Source organism: Agelaius phoeniceus, chromosome 10, assembly GCF_051311805.1.
Source record: "Agelaius phoeniceus isolate bAgePho1 chromosome 10, bAgePho1.hap1, whole genome shotgun sequence".
In the NCBI taxonomy this organism is placed as follows: domain Eukaryota; kingdom Metazoa; phylum Chordata; class Aves; order Passeriformes; family Icteridae; genus Agelaius; species Agelaius phoeniceus.
The window spans coordinates 26,390,578-26,411,720 of record NC_135274.1 but is presented as its reverse complement, the minus strand read 5'-3'; the positions used below and the strand labels follow the sequence as shown (position 1 = coordinate 26,411,720).

The following is a 21,143-nucleotide window of genomic DNA, read 5'->3' as shown; positions in this document are numbered from 1 at the left end:
AAAGAAATGGGGATTCAGTTTCCACCTTTCTTGGCAGAAGTTACCCCTCTCAAGCCGCAGACATTTTAGTGTGTGTAGCTGGTAATAAAAGATTTCAGAAATTCCTGCCATGTCTGCCTCAGAGGTAATAAACCTCTGAAGGAACGCAGCAGAAAGCAGTGTGGTGTCTGGTTTGAATGAAAGGAATGACTGCAATTCATATTGCTGCTGTCGATGTTTGTCAGTCTCTTAGTAAAAATGAAACTCAATGAAGATGAAACTTTGTAAGAACGAAAGAAATATCGGTGGCCGAGAAATCTTTTTCCAGAGCTCAGAGCTGCCTGTCCGTGCAAGATGCCACGGCTATCTCGCTCCCAAGGAGAAACCACTCGGTGGATGAGGATGCAAGATCTTGCGGAGCGTATGCGACTGCATTAATTTGACAAAGGCGATGAGTGTGCATGGAAGCAGGCACGGAGCCGCAGGCATGCAGCCGCTAACCTTCCCTCGCATCGCCTCCCTCCTTCCCCCGAACGGCCCGGGGGAACCGGGACGCGGGCAGGTGCAGAGGCCGCTGCAGCGGGCCCGGCGCAGCCCTGGCGAGGAGCACGGCGCCTCACGGGGCGGGGGGGCTGTTTGTTTGTTTCCTGCCCCATCGCCTTTTTATGACCGCCAAGAGGAAGAAGCCTTCAGGTCAGCCGGAGAACTGCTGGCCCGGCGGCCGGCGGACAAGGGCTCCTTTGATCGGCGGCGAGCGGGCACGGGGAGCGCCCGGGCTCGGATGTCCCGGCCGTGCGGGAGCCCCGCGGCGCCGCCGCTGCCCGCGGGCGCTGAGCGCCGCCAGCCTGAGCCGAGCCCGAGCCGGAGCCGAGCCTGAGCCTGAGCCCAGCCCGAGTCTGAGCCCCAGCCCCAGCCCCAGCCCCAGCCCCAGCCCCAGCCCCAGCCCCAGCCGGCGCCGCCTCCCCGCGGGCCCCGCGGGCGCGGACCCGCCGGCTCGGGGCGTCCCCGCCGCCTCCGCCCGGCGCCGCCCGGGGATGTGCGAGGCGGCCCCGCGGCCGGAGCCCTGCGAGCACCAGCGGGTGAGTGCGGGACGGGGCTGCGGGAGCGGGGCGGCACGGACGGACGGACGGACGGACGGGGCTCTGCGCGGCTCCGCAAGCCGGGAGCTGGCAGCGGTGCTCCCCGAGCCGGGACGCTGGGGCTGGGGCCGGGCTCGGCCGGGGGTCGCACCCCGGGAGCAGCGCCCCGAGCCACCCTCGGGGGGCCGGGACCGGCCCGGGCAGCGGCTGCGGCACAGCCGAGCGCCCTCCCCGCCCAGGGCGGCCCGGCCCGGCCTTAGGCGCCTCCCCGGGGGCCGGAGCCGCGCTCCGAGTGCTCCGGGGATGTGCAGAGCTCTGGGGATGTGCAGAGCTCTGGGGATGTGCAGGGTTCTGGGGCTGCGCCCAGGTTCCGGGGCTGCGCCCGGGTTCCGGAGCTGTGCAGAGCTCCTGGGATGTGCAGAGCTCCGGGGATCCGCAGGGTTCCGGGGCTGTGCCCTGCTCCGGGATGTGCAGGGTTCCGGGGCTGTGCCCGGCTCCTGGGATGTGCAGAGCTCCGGGACTGTGCCCTGCTCCGGGGCTGTGCCGGGCTCCCGGGATGTGCCCGGCTCCAGAGCTATGCCCGGCTCCAGAGCTATGCCCGGCTCCAGAGCTATGCCCGGCTCCGGGGCTGTGCCCGGCTCCTGAGCTATGCCCGGCTCCGGAGCTGTACCGGGCTCCGAGGCTCTACCGGGCTCCGGGGATTGTTCCCTGCTCCGGGGCTGTGCCGGGCTCCCGGGATGTGCCGGGCTCCGGGGATTGTTCCCTGCTCTGGGGCTGTGCCCGGCTCTGGGGCTGTGCCGGGCTCCGGGGCTGTTCCCTGCTCCGGGGATTGTTCCCTGCTCCGGGAATGTGCCCGGCTCCAGGGCTGTGCCCGGCTCCCGGGATTGTTCCCTGCTCCGGGATTGTTCCCTGCTCCGGGAATGTGCCCGGCTCCGGGGCTGTGCCGGGCTCCGGGGCTGTGCCGGGCTCCGGGGCTGTTCCCTGCTCCGGGGCTGTTCCCTGCTCCGGGAATGTGCCCGGCTCCGGGGCTGTGCCCGGCTCCCGGGATGCGCTGGGCTCCGTGCCGTTACCGTAAGAGCAGCAGCCCCCGCAGGCTGCCCGGCGATGCCCCGGCTGGCACGGGACAGGCTGCACAAGTTAATGAAAACCCAGTAAAGTATTCCTGTGATGTGCTACATTTTCTGTGGAGGCGACGCTGGGAACCAAGTAAGCCACAAACCGATTTTAACTAACCCATCCCAAATCCAAAAGCTAATGAATTCATTAACTCCTTCTGCCATCTAGATCAGCATCTGGCAAAACATCTTCAGCTCTCTGTGGAGTCTAAGCTTTAGCAGGCAGAGCAGAGGGGATCACATAAGCACCAGGAGAAGTGTAAGAAAACCAGAATACCGAGGCTTGTATCTGCTTAAATTATTCCTACAGTTTCGCTGTGCTTGCAGTAGCACATAAAGCAGCTTCTACCTGGTGGTCGTTAATGCAGATGGGTTCAACTCTCCAAATAACTAGAAGTAAAAATTCGTCAGATGCCTTTAGACAGAGGAGCTCTCCTGCAGGAACAGAAAGATTAGCTCGCTTGGAAAAACGCAGATGACTGCAAAGAACACATTTACACATGAAAGGTGCAGTGTTTCCTGCTGCTCTATGGAACTGTATTTTCAGTGCTCAAAGTCACCACCAGAGTCAGGAGATAAGCATCATTGCTTCAGTGAGGCTCCAAGTGCTCAGAGGATTCCGGAGACTCGGCACTATTTAGTCCATATAAATAACTTTTCTTTTGCTGCTTAATATGACTGGAAGTGAGAAGGGGATAATGATTAATTTGCTTTTTTATTGCCTATGAACTTCTAGCCCATAGTTAATGCAGGGCAGATTTCTCACTCTTTTGCACATTTCAGTGGGATTTCAGTCCTGTGCCTCAGAGACCACTGGCTCATTTGACCAAAAATCCTGTTCTTCAGAGAAAAACAGCAGCTGATGAGGCATGTGAAAGTAGCTGTGCTGGTCCCTGTAGGTGCAGAAAGACAGAGGCTGGGAAGACCTCAGGATTCCAGCCTCCTGAGCCATGGAAGAGCTGCAGTTCTGGCACTGCCAGTCACCTCCTGCGGCTTGAAGTCCCAGGAGCAGTGACAGAAGGGCAGATGGACATGCAGAAATAAAATATCCTCTCATTTATGTAGAGGAACAGTGAGAGAATGTCCAGTGAGCCACCAAGATAGGTGTTGGTAAACTCATGCCACATGAAATCTCACTTACATCTGTGGGATATTGGCCATCTTTAGTTTATTAATAAACATACACATTAGGGACCTGTTTTTGCAGCAGAGGAGCCTCATTCTAGGGGAGGTGGACATCAGAGGAAGGAAGAGATTATTGGAAACTAAGGAATGTGAATCAGGCAGAAGACTAAGGAAAATAATCAGGCAGGAGTCCAGTAGAAAAGCTAAGACTGGAGATCTGAGAGATTGCAGCAGTTTGAGGAGAGTTTGAGTTGGGATGAACACAGGGCAGCAATACAGCTAAGCCAGTTTAAAATAATGAAGTTCTGAGTCTTAGACTTGACTGGATGCAGAGCCTGAGAATGGTCCCTCACTGACTTCTGCAGAGAGGGAGAGGGTGTAAGGAAGGTTGGCCTTTGTGTGAGGGGTCTGGTGAATGTAGTGTTCCCATTATTTATCCCAGTGAATCTCTCATAATCTTTCTCATTGAATGGAAAGGGTGTGGACTGCCTGTGGATGTAAAGTGCCCCAGGAAATGCTGGCAGGGACTCCCATTGTGAAATAGTGAGAAATACATTGCTGTGTGTGTAGGGGTTGGAATCGCAGTTGGTGGAGGAAAGTCTGGCCCTGGATAAGTGGGAGCAGGTGGAGGGAGGGCCCAGAGCTGCCACCACTGCACTGCAAAGGTGGCCCAGTTCCCTCTGAAGAGCAAGAGGAGGAGGAGGAGGAGGATCTCCAGCGCTGCTGCAAGGGCTGCACGAGTGAGCATGAGCTGCTGCCAGCGGCGTTGCGTGACTCCGGAGAGCGGGGCTCTAACCTCCAAAGACAGCCCTGCTCACAGCTCTTTAAAAATTGCTGTGAACACTCACTGTCTTCAGTGTGAGTTTGACAGGCTCCCAGCAGAGCCTGGGTTTTTTTTTCTATTTTTAGAGCCAGCTGTAAAGCTGTAGTCAAGAACTGCTTACATAATATTTTAGAAGTGACAGCGAAGCACAATGGCATATTTTGACCTTTGGCATTAGATAAGTAATTGGCAGGTTAAGTTAATTTTTATTCAAGCAAAGAGACTTGCTTTTTACTGCTTGTGAACTCCTGTACCTTCACACAAGATTAAACTCCACGGGTACATTTTAAAAATAGGTTTTGGTTTGCTGGCCTTCCTTTTCTGTGTGGTGTGAAGGAAGCTCCTCCACGTGAAGGAACTCCACTCTTCTGCTCTCCATCCATGACACAAAGTGCATGGTACGTGAGTGTGAGTGTGTGTGAGTGTGAGTGTGTGTGAGTGTGAGTGTGTATGTGTATGTGTGTGTGTGTGTGCACGGGCCTGGCAGAGGGCAGGATTCTTCATTTCCTGACAGCCCAGTAGCATTACAAACAATTGGAAAACTCACCTAGAAAACACCTTTGTTGCGTGCAGTTGAGGAGACGGTTTCGAGCCTGTGACTCAGGGTAAGCGCTCAGTGAATATTCCTAATTCACTCAGTGAATATTTCTCTTCCAGACACTGGGTTATGGGCAAGTCAGAAAGCCAGATGGATATAACTGAAATGAATACTCCAAAACCAAAGAAGAAACTGGGATGGAGTGGCCTGGAAATAGGGCTGGCTGTGGTGGTGCTGCTGCTGGCCATCGTGGCCATCACCATGATCGTGCTGTACGCCACGTACGACGGTGAGTGCATGGGGCTGCCTGGGAGCAGGGGTACAGGCAAGGGGAATGGGCTGGGATGGCTGAAATGTGAAGCTGCTGTACCTGGGAGCAGGGGTACAGGCAGGGGAAAGGGCTGGGATGGCTGAAATGTAAAGCTGCTGTACCTGGGAGCAGGGGTACAGGCAGGGGAAAGGGCTGGGATGGCTGAAATGCAAAGCTGCTGTACCTGGGAGCAGGGGTACAGCAAGGGAAAGGGCTGGGATGGCTGAAATGTGAAGCTGCTGTACCTGGGAGCACAGGTACAGGCAAGGGAATGGGCTGGGATGGCTGAAATACAAAGCTGCTGTACCTGGGAGCACAGGTACAGGCAGGGGAAAGGGCTGGGATGGCTGAAATGTGAAGCTGCTGTACCTGGGAGCACAGGTACAGGCAGTGAGGAAAGGGCTGGGATGCTGGCTGGAATGCAAAGCTGCATCCACATGGCTTGTTGCTGGAAAAACTCAGAAACTGCCTCTTTCCAACTGGGACTCGGTGGATTCGTTTGTTCATGCAAAGTTGTGGTAAACACAAACCATCTGCTTGTTCTGACTTAGGAATACTTCTGTTTGTAATTAATGCTTCAGTAAGCAACGATCCCAACAAAGAACAACATTGCTGAAGAAAACCAAACTCCAGGGCTCCCTTTGTGTTCCTATTTTTTCCTTTTTCAGGCTCTTGCAGCAAGGACTCTCAGTGAGTGTAGTCATCCTGAGAGGTTTTGTGCTTCAGTAGCCAGAGCAAAATAATTTCATTCGGAGGAAATACATTGGTAATTTTTGGGAAAGATAATACAGAGAAGCTAAAATTTCCATCTAGGGTCAAACTAGAATTTTTCCTTATATTGGAATTAAGTGGGTTTTTTTTAAATTTTGAAGTACCTAACAGTTATGCTTAAGCTTTTTATTGAAGTATAGTTCAATTACGGGCTGGAAAAATACCATTATGGGGGGAAAAAAGAAAGTTTTCTTTTCAAAGTCTCAAATGGAAATATTTTCATATTCCTGAATCCTGTATTTTGTTCAGAAGACTTCAGAGTGAATGTCTCAGAATTTTCATATAATTCCTTGAAAATCCTTTTGTCATTGTAAAGCATTGCTAATTTCAAACTGGCTTTGTCATTCTCTCCAGTCCTTGAGCTATTTTTCTCTAAATTGCTTCTCTGTTATAAAAATAGTATTTTGCCCACCTCCAATTGATGGGTCATTTTCCTCTGATGACTACAAAAATTCCACATGATGAGTGACTAGCACTGAATGACCCTAAAGGGTTGAAGATGATGATATTTTTAGAGCCTGATCCTATAAATATTCCCTTACTGACTGTAAGGTGTCCATTCATATTATCTTACTGTACACTGCAATTAAACTGACTGTCAATGGAAATAACTACAGTAGATTTTATTATATTGACATTGAGTAAATAATTAAGAATATGATTGTATTCTCTTTTAGATGGCATTTGCAAGACACCAGACTGTATCAAATCAGGTAAGAATGAAAATACATATGTTTTAAATCAATTTATGTGGTTTTAAACAAAATTGCTACCACGGAATTCTCCCACCTAACTGCAGACAAGTAATGGGAGCATGGGTCTGCAACCCCACATGATTTTCTTGGCATAGACCTTCTGCAAAAGTAAACTCTGGTGCTATGATATTGTCAATCTTACAGAGTCCTCCTCCATGTCCAAGAGATTCTGCCTGTTATAGTCTGACAAGCTGCTTCATCCTTCAGTAACAAGGGCAGCTGTTAAAGAATCCCAGGGACAGAGCACCATGGAGGCTCCCAAAGGGGCTGATTCACAGACACCTTTTAGGTACACCTTGCAGATAGAGCAGAGCCAGCAGAGCAAAGTCAGTTCATTGGTGTCCTCACTTCCATGGGACTGCTGGCTGCAGGTGCTGTTTGAGCAGGGCAGGCCCCAGGGCAGCCCCTCGTGCCAGGAGCTGCCCAGTGCCATCAGGGTCATTTCAGGTTATATAAGGTTTGTTATTTCCATCACTGTCTGTTCACTCCACTTCCAAGGTGCTCCTCTCCCAGCATGAAAGCTCATGCTGCGGTTGGGAAAATGATCCAATTAGCTCTCTAGCAGATTGTTTTTAATCTCTGATGATGCTCATTTTCAGCTGAATGCACATTGCTACAGGGGAGTTCAGACAGGCTATGGGATGGTGAATGAACTCCAAAAGGAAAAGCAGGAAAAGTTTGGAGAAATGAGGCACAATGTAGCAAGAAGTGCCTGAAGTAATTAATCAGAACAATTTTGCTCTTTCATGCTTCTGTTAAATGCTTTAACAGCATTTACCCACTGGAAGGGATAAAGTGAAGATACTGACAGAATTGATTGTTCATTTTGACAGAAGAGCTGCAAATAAATGACCAGAAGAAAAAAAAAAGTAGTAAAATAAATAATGAACAAATAACAAAGAAAAAATGTAATGAGAATTCATTGGTTACACCCAGGGTAAATACCAGTAACTGCATGGCACTGTCTTCCATGGATTTGTGAGGCCACTGCAGTGTGGCACAGGAAGATACAATGCAGTTTGTACATTTGAGCATTTTTTGGATAAGCTGACACACTCTGATGACTTCCCTGAGCTCAGGCAGCACAGCCTGATGGAACAGGCTGGGATTTTGGTCTCAGTTTTTTTTGGTCTCTCTTTCTTACCTAGGTAAGCATATTGTTTTCTCCTGAATCCTTCCCAGGTCACTGGTTGCTTTGCCAGCTCATATTTCTTTATTTGTAAGCTATTAAAGCAACAACTGGCAATCAGGAGTACTACAGTGAGATTAATCATTACTAGTAGATGATATGAAGCTCTACATTCTCGGTGCCAGGTAGGAACTGAGTAAACAAGTGACAGTAGGAACAAAGCCTAACTCTGGTTTGTCACAGCAACACTGAGCACTGAGGAAGAGTACACTGTGTATTACCTGTATTTGTATAGGTATAAATCCACCTGGCTTAGAGATAAAATAATAAAATATTTGTAACATAATCGATTATAATATAATTTAAAATAATTTATTATAATGTGTCTGTGGTATCAGCCAAATAATGAATGGTTATCTTGGGGCTCAGGTGTGCAAGTGGCACTCTTGGGGAGAGTATTCTGCATGGTCATACTTACTGAATGTACTTCACATGCAGCCCTAAATGAAAGACCACAGTGCCCACAGCTGAGCCCTTCCTGGTACTTTTGCAGTATTTAGGCTTTAGGTTCTGATCAAATTGGATAGCTGATATTGGCTGGGCTGGACACTGGAGCAGGAGAGCTGTGGGAGATGATTATTTCTGTGTGGCACATTGGATTTCCCAGGAGCTGACTCCAAGCAGAGCAACCTGACTGCACAGTTCAAGCCAGGTTTGAGATTACACTGTTAATGATTCCTCAGATTTAAGCAAGACATGGCTTTCTCCTGGCTTTTGTTGTGAGGTTTTTCCAAAGGACAAGTCCATGGATAAGGGCCATCTTGTCTTGGTGTCAGAAGATGTTTCTGTCCTGCTGTTACTGTTTGGCAGGGCTGGGTGCCCACTCCTGGCTAGGAAAGTCTGTGCTGCTGGGCTGACACATGCCAAGGGCATCCAAGGGACAGGGATGCCCTTCAGGGGCTGCCTCAGCCTGGCAGAGAGATCAGAGGGATGCCCTGAAAACAGGAGATGGCAGGAGTAGTTACAACCTTCCTCTTTCACAGCAAATTGGTGGAGTTAGGACAGGAATAAACTGCAGCATTCAAAACACTCCCCTTCCCCTAACTGAAACAGGGAAAAAGGACAGAAACCAGCACCAGAGCTTCCAGAATCCCCGAGCACTTGGGGCTGCAGCAAGTGTCACAGTTAGTAAGAACATGACTGAATTTCCCAGTCTCTGGCTGCTGGCGTGATCCTGTGTCCCTTCAAATAGAAGTCACCCTGAGGCCATTGACTTCAGAAAGGAAACCATCACTAGGAGGCTTTGCATCTATTTCCACAGTGGGTTTTATGCTACAGAAGCAGTCTGAGGTTGAAAATGCACCTGTCCATGGCTATTTCCATCTTGCAGGAGCTGGAACATTGTAAAATCATCAGATGTTGGCCTAGAATGTAACACTCCTGAGCCAACAGAAAAATGGGGCAGGCAAACCAACACAAACACCACAGACTGTGTCTCCATTTCCACCAGCACAAGAGACATGGAAAATATTGAAAGTACTGGAAAAATAACTATAAATATTTGACTTGCCCATGTGGAGGAATGAACACTTGAAATCACAAGCCTCATAATTTACTAAAAATAATGTCAGAAAAATGGGAAGAATATTCAGTATCCTGGGAAATTCAGAGGTATCCCTAGCTCCTGCCTGACTCCCAAGATCTCCCTTTTCTGTGACAGACTCTGTTCTGACACACTGGTGGTAGAAGCAGTCTGGGTGGGATAGGAATAGGTACAGGGAGGAGCCCAGGGGGTTTATGGGCAGCAGCTGGGAAGCTGTGATCAAGGAGTTGGATTTCACTGAGAATCCCTGTCACTACTGGTCAGTGACTGGCCAGTCCTGGACAAGCCACTCCAGGGAGTCAAAGGGATAGCAAGAGTCAGGATCAGCTCTAGAGTAAAATGGGGAGCAGGTCTAATAATGAGTGTAGCTTCCAGAAGGCATTAATAGAAAAACCTTTCCTGACAAGAACTGAAATAGTCCAACAAAGCCAGTATTTGATTGAAATAGACAGGATTGAATTGAGTCTAAATCATACTTAATGACCAAAATTACATTACAGTGAATAATTAACCTGTGCTATGCCTTGTGCTTTTCATGTCCCTTTTCACCACGTTTCAGTACAAAGAAGGCCAGGTGAAGGGTAAATGAAACATCCTACATTTTATTTAGAACCGAGTGACCACTCACAGGGAGCAGGAACATCTGTCAGTTTACCACCAGTAAACACAGCCAACTGGAAAGTGTGGCAGTGTGGTCAGCACAGGAATAGCAATTCCTTGTTCGCCGCTGAGAACTTTGTTTGCTCTAGAACACCCAAGTACGCTTGAGCCTATCCTGAACTGAGTACATTTATGACCTCCCTGCTGAGAGACAGGGTGCAGTGTGTGCAAAATGTGTCTGTGTCTGCAGCTGCCAGGATCCTGGAGAACATGGACCCCAGTGCCAGACCCTGCCAGGACTTCTACCAGTACGCGTGCGGGGGGTGGCTCAAGAGGAACGTCATCCCCGAGACCAGCTCCCGTTATAGCAACTTTGACATTTTGAGAGACGAACTAGAAGTTGTTCTAGAAGGTCAGTGCAGTTTGGGGACTAAATAAAGTTTCTGCTTGGCCTTACGTGTTATCCCAAGAAGTTGTAGTTTTCTAGCAAAGCTTAAAATGCTACCAGATACTTCAGGTTTTTTGTGTTTGCTTCAGGACAAATCTACCCCAAAGTGTTTGAGGGCTCTGGGAGTGTGCTGCTGTGTCTGACACTGGAGCAGAGCTGAGCAGACCTGCCCTTGCTGCTATCTGCAGATAAGACCAGCTGCAGTCCCCACCCTGAGCCTGCCCAGCGACAGCACCTGGCAGGTGCAGGAGGAGGAGGAGGAGGAGGAGGGAGCGGTCTGTCTGTGTCCACATCAGCTGAAAAGCTGCAAGCTGCTCTCTGGCAGCCCATGCCCTGCCTATCTGTGTTCCATCAGAAAGCCCAAAGAGCAGGGAAGCTATTTCCCTACCTGCCATATCAACAGTATCAAATTCTTCACCATCCCTTTTTTCAGGTGAAAATAACAGAGTCCAAGAAGGCAGTCTGTACTCATGTAACACTCTCCAGCCCATTCTCTCCAGGCTAAATATCCTTTTTGTTTTTACTTTGCCTATCTCCTGGTTTTGCCAGCTGTGTCTTCACACAATAGCCTGGTTGCTTAAAACCTGTCCCTGAGGAGTCAGAGCATTGTATTTCACCCAGGGATCCTAGAGAGTTATCTACTGGCTCTGTTCCACATCCCAGCACAGGCTGCAGCCACTGCAGGGCCCTTCACCTGCAGAGCTTTCCCCTCAGCTGAAGGGCAGAGCCTCCCTGGGCTGGGCACAGAGTTCTCCTGGCCCAGCCCTGCTCCTCAGAGCCTGCCAGCACAGAGCAGAGTGACCATGATAGAGCAGAGTGACCATGGCAGAGCAGAGTGACCATGACAGAACAGCAGTGACCATGGCAGAGCAGCAATGACCATGACACAGCAGGAGTGACCAGCATGGAGCTCTCCTGGCCCAGCCCTGCTCCTCAGAGCCTGCCAGCACAGAGCAGAGTGACCATGATAGAGCAGAGTGACCATGACAGAGCAGCAATGACCATGATAGAGCAGGAGTGACCATGACAGAACAGGAGTGACCACGACAGAGCAGGAGTGACCATGGCAGAGCAGCAATGACCAGCACAGAGCAGCAGTGACCATGACACAGCAGCAGTGACCATGGCAGAGCAGGAGTGACCATGACAGAGCAGCAGTGACCATGGCAGAGCAGCAGTGACCATAACACAGCAGCAGTGACCATGGTAGAGCAGCAGTGACCATGGCAGAGCAGCAGTGACCATGACACAGCAGCAGTGACCATGGCAGAGCAGCAGTGACCATGATAGAGCAGCAGTGACCATGACAGAGCAGCAGTGACCATGGCAGAGCAGGAGTGACCATGGCAGAGCAGCAGTGACCATGGCAGAGCAGCAGTGACCATGATAGAGCAGGAGTGACCATGACAGAGCAGCAGTGACCATGGCAGAGCAGCAGTGACCATGGCAGAGCAGCAGTGACCATGATAGAGCAGCAGTGACCATGATAGAGCAGGAGTGACCATGACAGAGCAGCAGTGACCATGACAGAGCAGCAGTGACCATGATTCACTGTGTGTGTTTCAGATGTCCTCGACACCCCCAGCACCAACGATATCCCAGCAGTGCAGAAGGCAAAAACCCTCTACAGGTCCTGCATAAATGAAAGTAAGTGTCCCCTGAGGCCATTGCCTACAGGATACCCCAGCAGCACCCAAAGGGTGTCCCATTCTGTGCATCCTTTCTCAGATAATATCCTGTGTGAAAACTGAAATGTGTCTATTCTATAGAGCCCAGTCAGAATGCCAGCAGTAACACTGGTGTTGTACCTCCTGCTTTACTACCTTAGGTGTTTTAGGCAACTCTTCAGTTACTAATTTGCTGCAGATACATAAACTCAAAGCCTTTCAGTTAAATGGGAGTTAACTTCTTTTGTAGAAGCTAGCAGGGATGAAGTGAAAGCTACCTGGCACACCAGGCTCTGCCACTGGAACAAAGAGCAGTAAAACAGTTTGCAGTGCTTCCTAAATCATATCTTTATAGTTTCTGTAATAGTATGAATACTTTTCAAAACTATTATTTCAAGCTATCTGCAGAGAGAAAAGAAGAAAGTACTTCAATGTCATGGTCTCAAGGCTCTGCATATGCTGTTTGTGACTGGAACATTTTTACATTAAATGTTAAGGCACAGTCATACATCACAGCAAACTGCTGCTGTGGCGATGGGGGAAACTGTTCTCAGCTTCATTTTTCTGAACTCATTATAATATATGTGATAATATATAACATTTGTGGGATTTAAAATGTCATGGTAACTCATTTTGTCTTTTCCAAAAGCTGCTATTGATCTCCGAGGTGGAAGTCCTCTAATTAGTTTATTGCCAAATGTGTCTGAGTGGCCTGTAGCAACAACTAACTGGGATGATTCCTATGGTGAGATAACCTGTGCTTATTTCCTTTTTGTGAAAATATCTGAATTATTTAATTTATTGCTTACTAAAAATACAGACTGACTATACCTTCCATTTGCTTAGGTACTGCTTGGACAGCTGAGACAGCTATTGCACAGCTCAACTCCAGATATGGAAAAAAGGTCCTTATTAATTTTTTTGTTGGCACAGACGATAAAAATTCCACAGCACATATCATTCACGTAAGTCTGCCTGGGTGCCGTGGCCTTTTGATCACAAAAGTGCAGCAAATAACTGGAAGCACAGACATAAAAGTTAGCAAGGAGAAATATCAGTGATCCGAATTTGACCCGAGTACTCTGTAGATGAATTTGTGAGTTAATGTGGTTTTCAGCTGGGACTCTGGGTTTCACAGCTCCCTGTCTGCTCTCCCAGCTGACAGCTTTGTTCTGTGTGCTCCTCCAGTGTTACTGCCAGTGAGACAGGAGTGACAGAGACAGAAAGGTCACCTCTGAAACCTGAACATGCAGACAGGGCAGGACTGGGATGCAGCAGTCAGGGCAGCAAGGGCCAGTCTCTCCTGCCAGGGGTGGGTGGGCCCTCACGTGCAGGGATTCCAGAGATGCAGGAGCTGCCTGGCTTGTCTCTGGGCTGTTCTGTCACCTGTGGCTCACCTGTTGTCACACTGGCTGCCAGTGCCTTGCAGTGTTCAGCAACAGGAGAAAAAAAGATTGAAAAGAAAAACCAAAGAGTTTAACAAGAATTAAAATAGTTGGGCAAGGTGGGCAATTGAAAAAGGTGGGCCACAAGAAGAGAGAGGAATGCCACTGTGGCCAGAAAATAATCTGTCCAGTGAAGCATCAGCAGCTGTAGTTACCAAAAGAAGAGTGCAGGGCTCTGCCATTTCCCCTTGAGCACTTCTGGTTTTTCTTTGCCTTTACAGATCGACCAGCCTGGGCTGGGGCTGCCTTCCCGGGACTACTACGAGTGCACTGGGGCATACCAAGAGGTGAGGGGCAGCTGGCACACCCTGGGGACACTGCTCCTGTTTCAGCCTCTATTTTCAAGGCAGCTCCTTGACTTTTTAAGACCCTTTGGAAGGAGATAAAACATGAAACAAATTAGCTTTGTTACAGAGCATCACAGCTTCACAGCTGGATCAAGAGCTATCCCCCAACTGTCAGAGCTGTATTTAGGCAGAATACAAGTGGCCATGAGCAGCCCTGTTGTGTCACTGCAGAAAGGAGGTCACTTCTGAGCTGTGGCCGACTGGCAGCAGCTGCTGCAGGTGAACTTCCACCAGGAAGAGGCTTGGGAGGAAAAACAGAACACTCAGAACCAAAGAGACATTTTGCTGCATGAAAGATCTGAAAAGATCACAGTCTCCTGCCCCAACTGCTGAGCACAAACAAACACAGCAGCAAAAGGATGTGATAGCACAGAAATGGCTCAGATACCTGAAACCTTGCATGGTCTCCTTTAATTCTTGTTTGCTCATTACTTCTGTGGGTCTCATTAACCTGTTAGCACTGACACTGTATCCCTGTTGCTAATCTTGGATGAGCTGTAAGTCCTTGAGAGCTCATGGGTGTCTGTGCTGAAGTCATGGAGCTGAAACTGCTACCACAGTGACCTTTAATTAACCACATTCCTTCTGTGTAATTAAATGCAAAAGCAATGAGAAAGTGTGCAGGCCGTTTGGGCTTTGTAGGTATTTTGCTGATGTGCCAACAGTTAATAGTGATTACATTTAATTACAGATCATATGCTCATTAAGACAATCATTGCCATCTGAACTGCCCAGTTCCATGTGAGATGGCCTTTAGGAGCTGACTCACATTGCACAGTCTGTGCCTTCCATGTGTTGTGTTAACTGAGAGACCATTCCTGTCCTCTGACCTACCTGAGTATCAGCTCGGCACTGCTGGAAAGTGGAGGAGGCAACACTGCTGGAAAACAGCTTTATGATGACAGGCAGGTTCCCAGTGTCCCAGTGTCATTGCTCCACGCAGAGCTGCTCCCTCCCAGCCCTGCTCTCCTGTCCTGGCTCTGCTTCCTGCTCTTATTCCACTGCAGGAGCTGCACACAGCAAATCCATCTCTGCCTCCTCTGTCCCCAGCAGCACTGCCCGCCCCAGAGCCACAGCTGGAACCTGCCAATGAGATCATTTCAAAATCTTTTTCTCTTGTAAGATACAGGATGGCTCTGCTCACACAGGAGGGATTCCAGCCTTAAGTTTCCACTGAAATTGCTGAGCTATTTATACAGTCCAGATGAAATTAGCTGACTTAGTTCTTTGCTACCTGACTTCAGAGCTGCACTTAGCAGAAACATAAAGTCACTGATTGGTACCTAAAAATCACTGGTTTGAGGTAATAGCTATATTGAATTTCATGATGGCTTTTACAGTGCTGGTATGCACTGTCTTTTGTGACTTGTTGTAGCCGTCCGTGGTTTCATGGGCTTTTCTATTTGTGAGGTGATCTCTCCTGCTTGTAACTGGCCCTGGGAGTTGAGCCCTTTGGGCAGCTGAGCCCCGTCCCTGTCCCTGTCCCTGTCCCTGTCCCTGTCCCTGTCCCTGCTGGCAGCCCCAGGTGGGCACAGCCCCAGGTGGGCACAGCCTGGCCCTGCTGGCAGGGAAGGTGCCCAGGAGGGGACAGGGAACGATTGCTCACATGCAGCACTCATTACAGAGGTGTGTCCCCTGCCTTAGGAGCTGAATGTACCAAAATACTCCTATCAGTAAAGCTGATGACATGCACACCTTATTCATCCTAGCTTTAATCACTGCTTTGGTAGGTTACGTTGCATAAAACAGATTTATTATTTGATAGCTGATCCAGCACTGTGCATGGCTTTTTATTTGCATTGAAAAGGAATATTGAAAACAGCATTTCTGTTGATAGAAAAATGAGTGTGACTTACAAATGAGGAACTAGAATTACAAATAATAATGGAATTACAATAAAACAGAGATCCCATAAAATATAATGACACCTTAAGATATTTGGCTGTGTGGCATTTCAGAGAATTTGCTGCTGTATTTACATTCTTATCATTACTGAACTCTTTAATGCTAGATTTCATATAAATGGTCTGTAGTATACCTAACTTTGCATACAGCAATGTGAGTTCTAGCTGTTCCAAGAAGCACTGGGGGAGGTTCACAGCTTCTGGGAGAGCTTTTCCCACAAAGCAAATTCCCTCGGTTTATGTTCCTGGGAACACAGCTCTTTGGAAATGGTATTTTTGGAAGTTGTAATTAAAGTGAGCTAGAAAAAACATGGGTGACGGTTTAAATATGGACATACAAATGTCTCATTCTAAATAATGAAAACAGTGCAGTCATTGGGAGTGTTCAGCTTTGAACAGTGCTCCAGTTACCCAGCAGGGCTCCATCAGGGAATGCTCACAGTTAATTTCTAGTTGTGACCTAACAGTATTTCTGATAAAATTGACCTGTTTAAATAAGGAATGAAGAACTGTAGTTCATAAAAATGAAGGTGAAATCTTGGAGATAATCAAGATGTGCTCTCCTTGGAAGAGTTTTGTCTTTAAACTGTTCCTGTTTTTTCCTGCAGGCATGTTCTGCCTATGTTGATTTCATGACTTCTGTAGCTAAACTAATCCGACAAGAAAGAAATATTCCTGTCAATGAGAGCGACATTTCTGCACAAATGAGAAGAGTTATGGAGCTGGAGAAAGAGATTGCCAATGTAAGAAAAACTTCTTTAAACTGTCCTTTAAATAACTGGCTTTTTTCATAATACCAAAGAGAGCTGACTGTGCAGTGAGTGGGTAACCTCCTTGCTGCTGCTGTTTCGTGGGAGTAGAAATGCACAGAGCCTGTTACACCTGAAGGAGCAGCTGTGTCCTGGGAGGAGCCAGGGAAAGTATCTGAGGCAGCTGTTTCCCAAACAACAAAATGTTTTATCCTGATCTGCTCACAGAAGCCTTGCAAGAGCAGAGAGAGACAGACTTGGGGTTTGGTTAATGTGGTTTAGAGCGTGAGTTTTGGGAGATGCTTCGCACAGTGGGGCCTCTCCTCCCTTTGTCCCGTTTCCCTGTGGGCTGTTTGGATCCCAGAGCAGCAGATTCCCAGCCCTTGGCCTGCTGTGAGCACAAAGTCATGTTTGTGCTGCACAAGCTGCTCCACAATGCTGATTGTTCCAAGGGCATTTTTTACCAAACACTGTTCTCCCTTAAAAGAAAAGGGCAAAGGAAAAATAATATCATGAATTTGACTTTGGAGGAATAGGGAGGGATTGAATGTGCATGGAGAAAACCAAAGGCATTCACGAGCAAAGCGTGGCTCATTATTATTAACCATTGTAGCAGGACCTGAAGCTGAGGGTGACCATGAAATAGGCTGAATACATATTTTATAGCTTCAGCTATTTTTGAAGTTACACTGATAGTAAGGTCACATACTTGGGAAAAGCATTTATATAAACTAAAGCCATCTGATTTGGATTTTCTTCATTTTCGTGAGAAACACACCTCTGGGCCTGGATCAGAAATGGGCAATTATTATCAAAAAGGGAATTCATTGAAGAAAGGCTTTAAAGAGGAGCATGAGGGGAACTCATGCCTGCAATGTCCCTGCAGCAGTTGCTGCTGGTGGGGCCCAGCTGGTGCTGGGGAAGCCGCCACTGCCTGGGATTTTAACCTTTCATCCAAACCTCAGCATCAGCCTCAACGTGACTGAAGAGAGCTGGCATTGTGCTCTTGGGAGTTTGTTTAAAAAACACAGAAAAAAACCCACTGAATGCACAATAGAATAGGAAAGAGGAAGTGGAAGAGAAGGATGAAAGGAGGCTTGGCATAACTGATTTTTCAAAGCACTTGAAAAGGGTAAAATCCGCTGCTGTAGATGCAGATGTTGAACTCAGCAGTGCAAAGTGCCAGTGCCCAGAGCAGCACAGAGCTGGGTGAGCTGGGGCTGTGCCTCCCCAGCCGTGCTGTGGGTCACAAAGAACACACAGGGCAGCAGCGCACCCTGAGCAGAACCAAAACTCCTGGGAACTCACTAATACACTCAGTAATCTTCTCCTGATTAACTCTGGCAGGCAACAACAAAATCTGAAGACAGAAATGATCCACTTCTGCTGTACAATAAAATGACCTTGGCACAACTCCAAAAGAACTTCTCCCTGGTAATCAATCATAAGGTGAGTGATCAATAACCTGGTATTTAACCTCTAATTTATCACTGATGGGATTAAACAATGAAGCCTGGATTTTTTTTTCTGTTAAAGACATATTTGCAATTGAACAGGATCCCTGATGTGCACAGTCCTTCTTGCTCTTCTGATGACACTGAGCTGTATGCACATTCTGTACCCACTGCTACTCCTAACCTGAAGGTGCATCTTCCCATTGGCCTCACCATAAAAAGATGGAAAAGTACAAAAGAAAAAACCATTTCCAGTGGGAGGTGTCTCTGCCCATGGCAGGGGGTTCAAATAGATGATCTTTAAGATCCCTTCCAACCCAAAGCATTCTGTGGTTCTCTGATCCTGTTCCTTATCCTCATGGGTTTATGGCCCAGGACTGGAGTCCAGCCTGCAGCCACCAGCTGCTTCAGGGATGTTGAGTGAATACTCAGCCCCGCTCTGTTCATCCAGAGCTGCAGATCCAGAACAGAAATCCAGTTTGTCCAGCATTGCTTCTGTAATTATTGCTCCCAGGGCAAGCAGCAAGGAGCCCAGGCTGTCAGGCCCATGAAATAGGGCAGCTCTCCACATCCCTCCCACTGCAGCTCCCCCGGGATGTGCCAGCTCTGCTCTCACCTGGAGCCATGTGCTGTTTGTGAGGGCAGCCTTTAGCTCATGGCACCAGAGAGCAGCTGAGAACCAGCCCAAGCTTTGCTAACACAGCTCTGTCTCCCCAGGAACATAATGTCGTACTGAACATGGGCAGTTTTTATTCTCATGACTTTTATTGAGGTTTCTGAGGCCAGTAAGGTGCAATGAAACACTGTTATTCCTGGCACTTTTTCATATTCACTGCAATTTTGTTGACTTTAATTCTCTGACAGTTGCCTCCTGCCTGGTTTAATTGGTTTCATAATTCACCGTCTCCCACAGGTGTAGTTGGTTACCATTACAGTCATCCTGTCAGAAAACAACAACTCCTGTCATGGAGTGGCATTGCCCTGGTTATTATTAGTGCCTGGGGGGTGCTGCAGATCAGCACTAATTTAAATTTATTCCAAAATGCTCAAAAGACACTTGATGGGAGTTGGTAGTGTTGTAATGTCTAAGGATAGAACAGCAATTATTCCCAAGATTAGCCTGGAGTTTGCTGCTTCTCTCCCAGACCTGCAGTGACTGCTCCTGAAAGCTTATCTGCTCTCCTCAGCTACCTCCACTTGTCTGATGGAAGACATTACCTCTTCCAATAAACCTTTCCAAAGACACAGGCAGGGAAAAATCACCAACACTTTTTAAAGTAATAGGCAGAACAGAAACTTTAAAAATTAAAAAAAAATTGTGTTAGTTTGGAATCAAAGCAATTTCTCTACCCCTTCTGCCAAATACCCCCCTATGTTAACAACATTTCTAGAGCTATAAAATGATCTCAGGCCAGATATTATTACAATGACCCCATTTATAAGTAGTGCAAATATTAGGGAAACTAAAGGCAGAGCAGCTGTGTCATGCAAACATACTTAAACTGTTTATGATCGAACCCTATCATAATGCATGTTGATTTTCCAGGAGTTCAACTGGTCAGAATTCATAAATGCCATCATGTCAACTGTGCAAATCAATGTTGACAACACGGAACACGTCATTGTTTATGACCCTGACTACCTGCTCAACCTCAGGTCTGTTCTCCTAAAATACTCCTCCAGGTAGGTGTGTTGAGTGTGGTATTTGCATTTTCTTTCCAGAAAACTTCAAAAGCCTCAAAACATCACCAGCTTATTGTGGTTGTTTTGTTAAACAGAGACCTTCAGAATTACATGGCCTGGCGCTTTGTCATGGATCTTGTCAACAGCCTCAGCCGGGACTACAAGGACACGAGGAATGCTTTCCGTAAGGTGCAGAAATTCACCTCTCCCTAAGTTGTAATGATGGCTTTTGTGAGCCACAGAAGATAGTTTTTTTATGTAGGTGTAGGATATAAATATTTAATGTATTTTGGATTTTGCACACAAAAGCCAGATGTGTTTGCTGAGCCTCTGCTGGAGTGTATCTATAATTTATGGGATTTATGCCTGATAGCTGAGTGGATTTGAAAGCACTGCTCTGGTACCTGGTCTCTTGTTTTTCTGAATCTAAATTAATCCCCGTTTTAGTATCAGAACAGTCACATTTATTTGCAAGGCATTACAGTTCTGACTGACTTGTTAGAAACTCTTCATCATCCAAGGGAATATATTCGAGGCAAACATCATGGCCCCAATCTTGGTTTCCAGTCCTTCGATCCTGCTGACAGCTTAGTGCTTTTAAGGAAATGCTGAGCAATTTCAGCAACTGGGCATGGAAGTTCTTTGTATTCCCACAGCAGAACTTCTTCCTTTGAAAGAGTTTTCCTAGTGATCCTCCTGTTAGAGTGAGTGCAGCTAAGTGCCCTGGCCGGGTATGGACTGGGTGTGTGCACGGAGGTGGAGGAGCTCCTGTTTAGCCCTGTTTGCCTGCTGTGTGTCTCCTGTTTAGCCCCGTTTAGCCCCATTTAGCCCTGTTTAGCCCTGTTTAGCCCTGTGTAGCCCCGTATGCCTCCTGTGTGTCTCCTGTTTAGCCCTGTTTAGCCCTGTTTAGCCCCGTTTAGCCCCGTTTAGCCCCGTTTAGCCCCGTTTAGCCCTGTTTAGCCCCGTTTAGCCCCATTTAGCCCTGTTTAGCCCTGTTTAGCCCTGTTTACCTGCTGTGTGTCTCCTGTTTAGCCCCGTTTAGCCCTGTTTAGCCCTGTTTAGCCCTGTTTGCCTGCTGTGTGTCTCCTGTTTAGCCCCGTTTAGCCCTGTTTAGCCCTGTTTAGCCCCATTTAGCCCTGTTTAGCCCCGTTTAGCCCCATTTAGCCCCATTTAGCCCCGTTTAGACCCGTTTGCCCTGCTGTGTGTCCCACAGGCCCTCTACGGCACCACCTCCGAGAGCGCCGTGTGGCGCCGCTGCGCCAACTACGTCAACGGGAACATGGAGAGCGCCGTGGGCCGGCTCTACGTGGAGGAGGCCTTTGCTGGGGACAGCAAGCACGTGGTAAGGCCTTCAGCCCCTCAGCCCGAGTGTGTCGCCCCGATTCTTTAAGATTTTCTAAGCCTTCTGATGTTGACATTCTTGTAACGAGCTTTCTCACACACTTTCTGTAAATAACTCACTGTTTCGCGTTCTTTTGTGGAAGAAAGAAATTTGATGGACTGTTGGATTGTCCAGTGTCATTGGAGAGGTGGCACTGTCACCCTCCAATCCACTGTCACTTTTAGAAATCTATAAATGTTAGAGTCAGAAAATAAACTTCCCTTGTTTCACCTTGAGA

At 48.1% G+C, this 21,143-nt stretch overlaps 1 protein-coding gene across 1 annotated transcript in view; it reads left to right on the top strand.

The window, feature by feature from the left end:
• The first annotated feature begins 934 nt into the window (after positions 1–934).
• Positions 935–21,143, top strand: part of MME (membrane metalloendopeptidase) — a 34,186-nt gene continuing 13,977 nt past the window's right edge. The window contains exons 1-13 of the mRNA XM_054639406.2: positions 935–1,058; positions 4,779–4,948; positions 6,418–6,453; positions 10,078–10,239; positions 11,842–11,922; positions 12,592–12,687; positions 12,789–12,907; positions 13,609–13,674; positions 16,247–16,381; positions 17,735–17,836; positions 19,388–19,524; positions 19,620–19,713; positions 20,738–20,866. Of these exons, the coding sequence (XP_054495381.2) occupies positions 4,789–4,948; positions 6,418–6,453; positions 10,078–10,239; positions 11,842–11,922; positions 12,592–12,687; positions 12,789–12,907; positions 13,609–13,674; positions 16,247–16,381; positions 17,735–17,836; positions 19,388–19,524; positions 19,620–19,713; positions 20,738–20,866 (1,317 nt within the window). The 5' untranslated portion in view covers positions 935–1,058; positions 4,779–4,788. The remainder of the gene's footprint in view (positions 1,059–4,778; positions 4,949–6,417; positions 6,454–10,077; positions 10,240–11,841; positions 11,923–12,591; positions 12,688–12,788; positions 12,908–13,608; positions 13,675–16,246; positions 16,382–17,734; positions 17,837–19,387; positions 19,525–19,619; positions 19,714–20,737; positions 20,867–21,143) is intronic.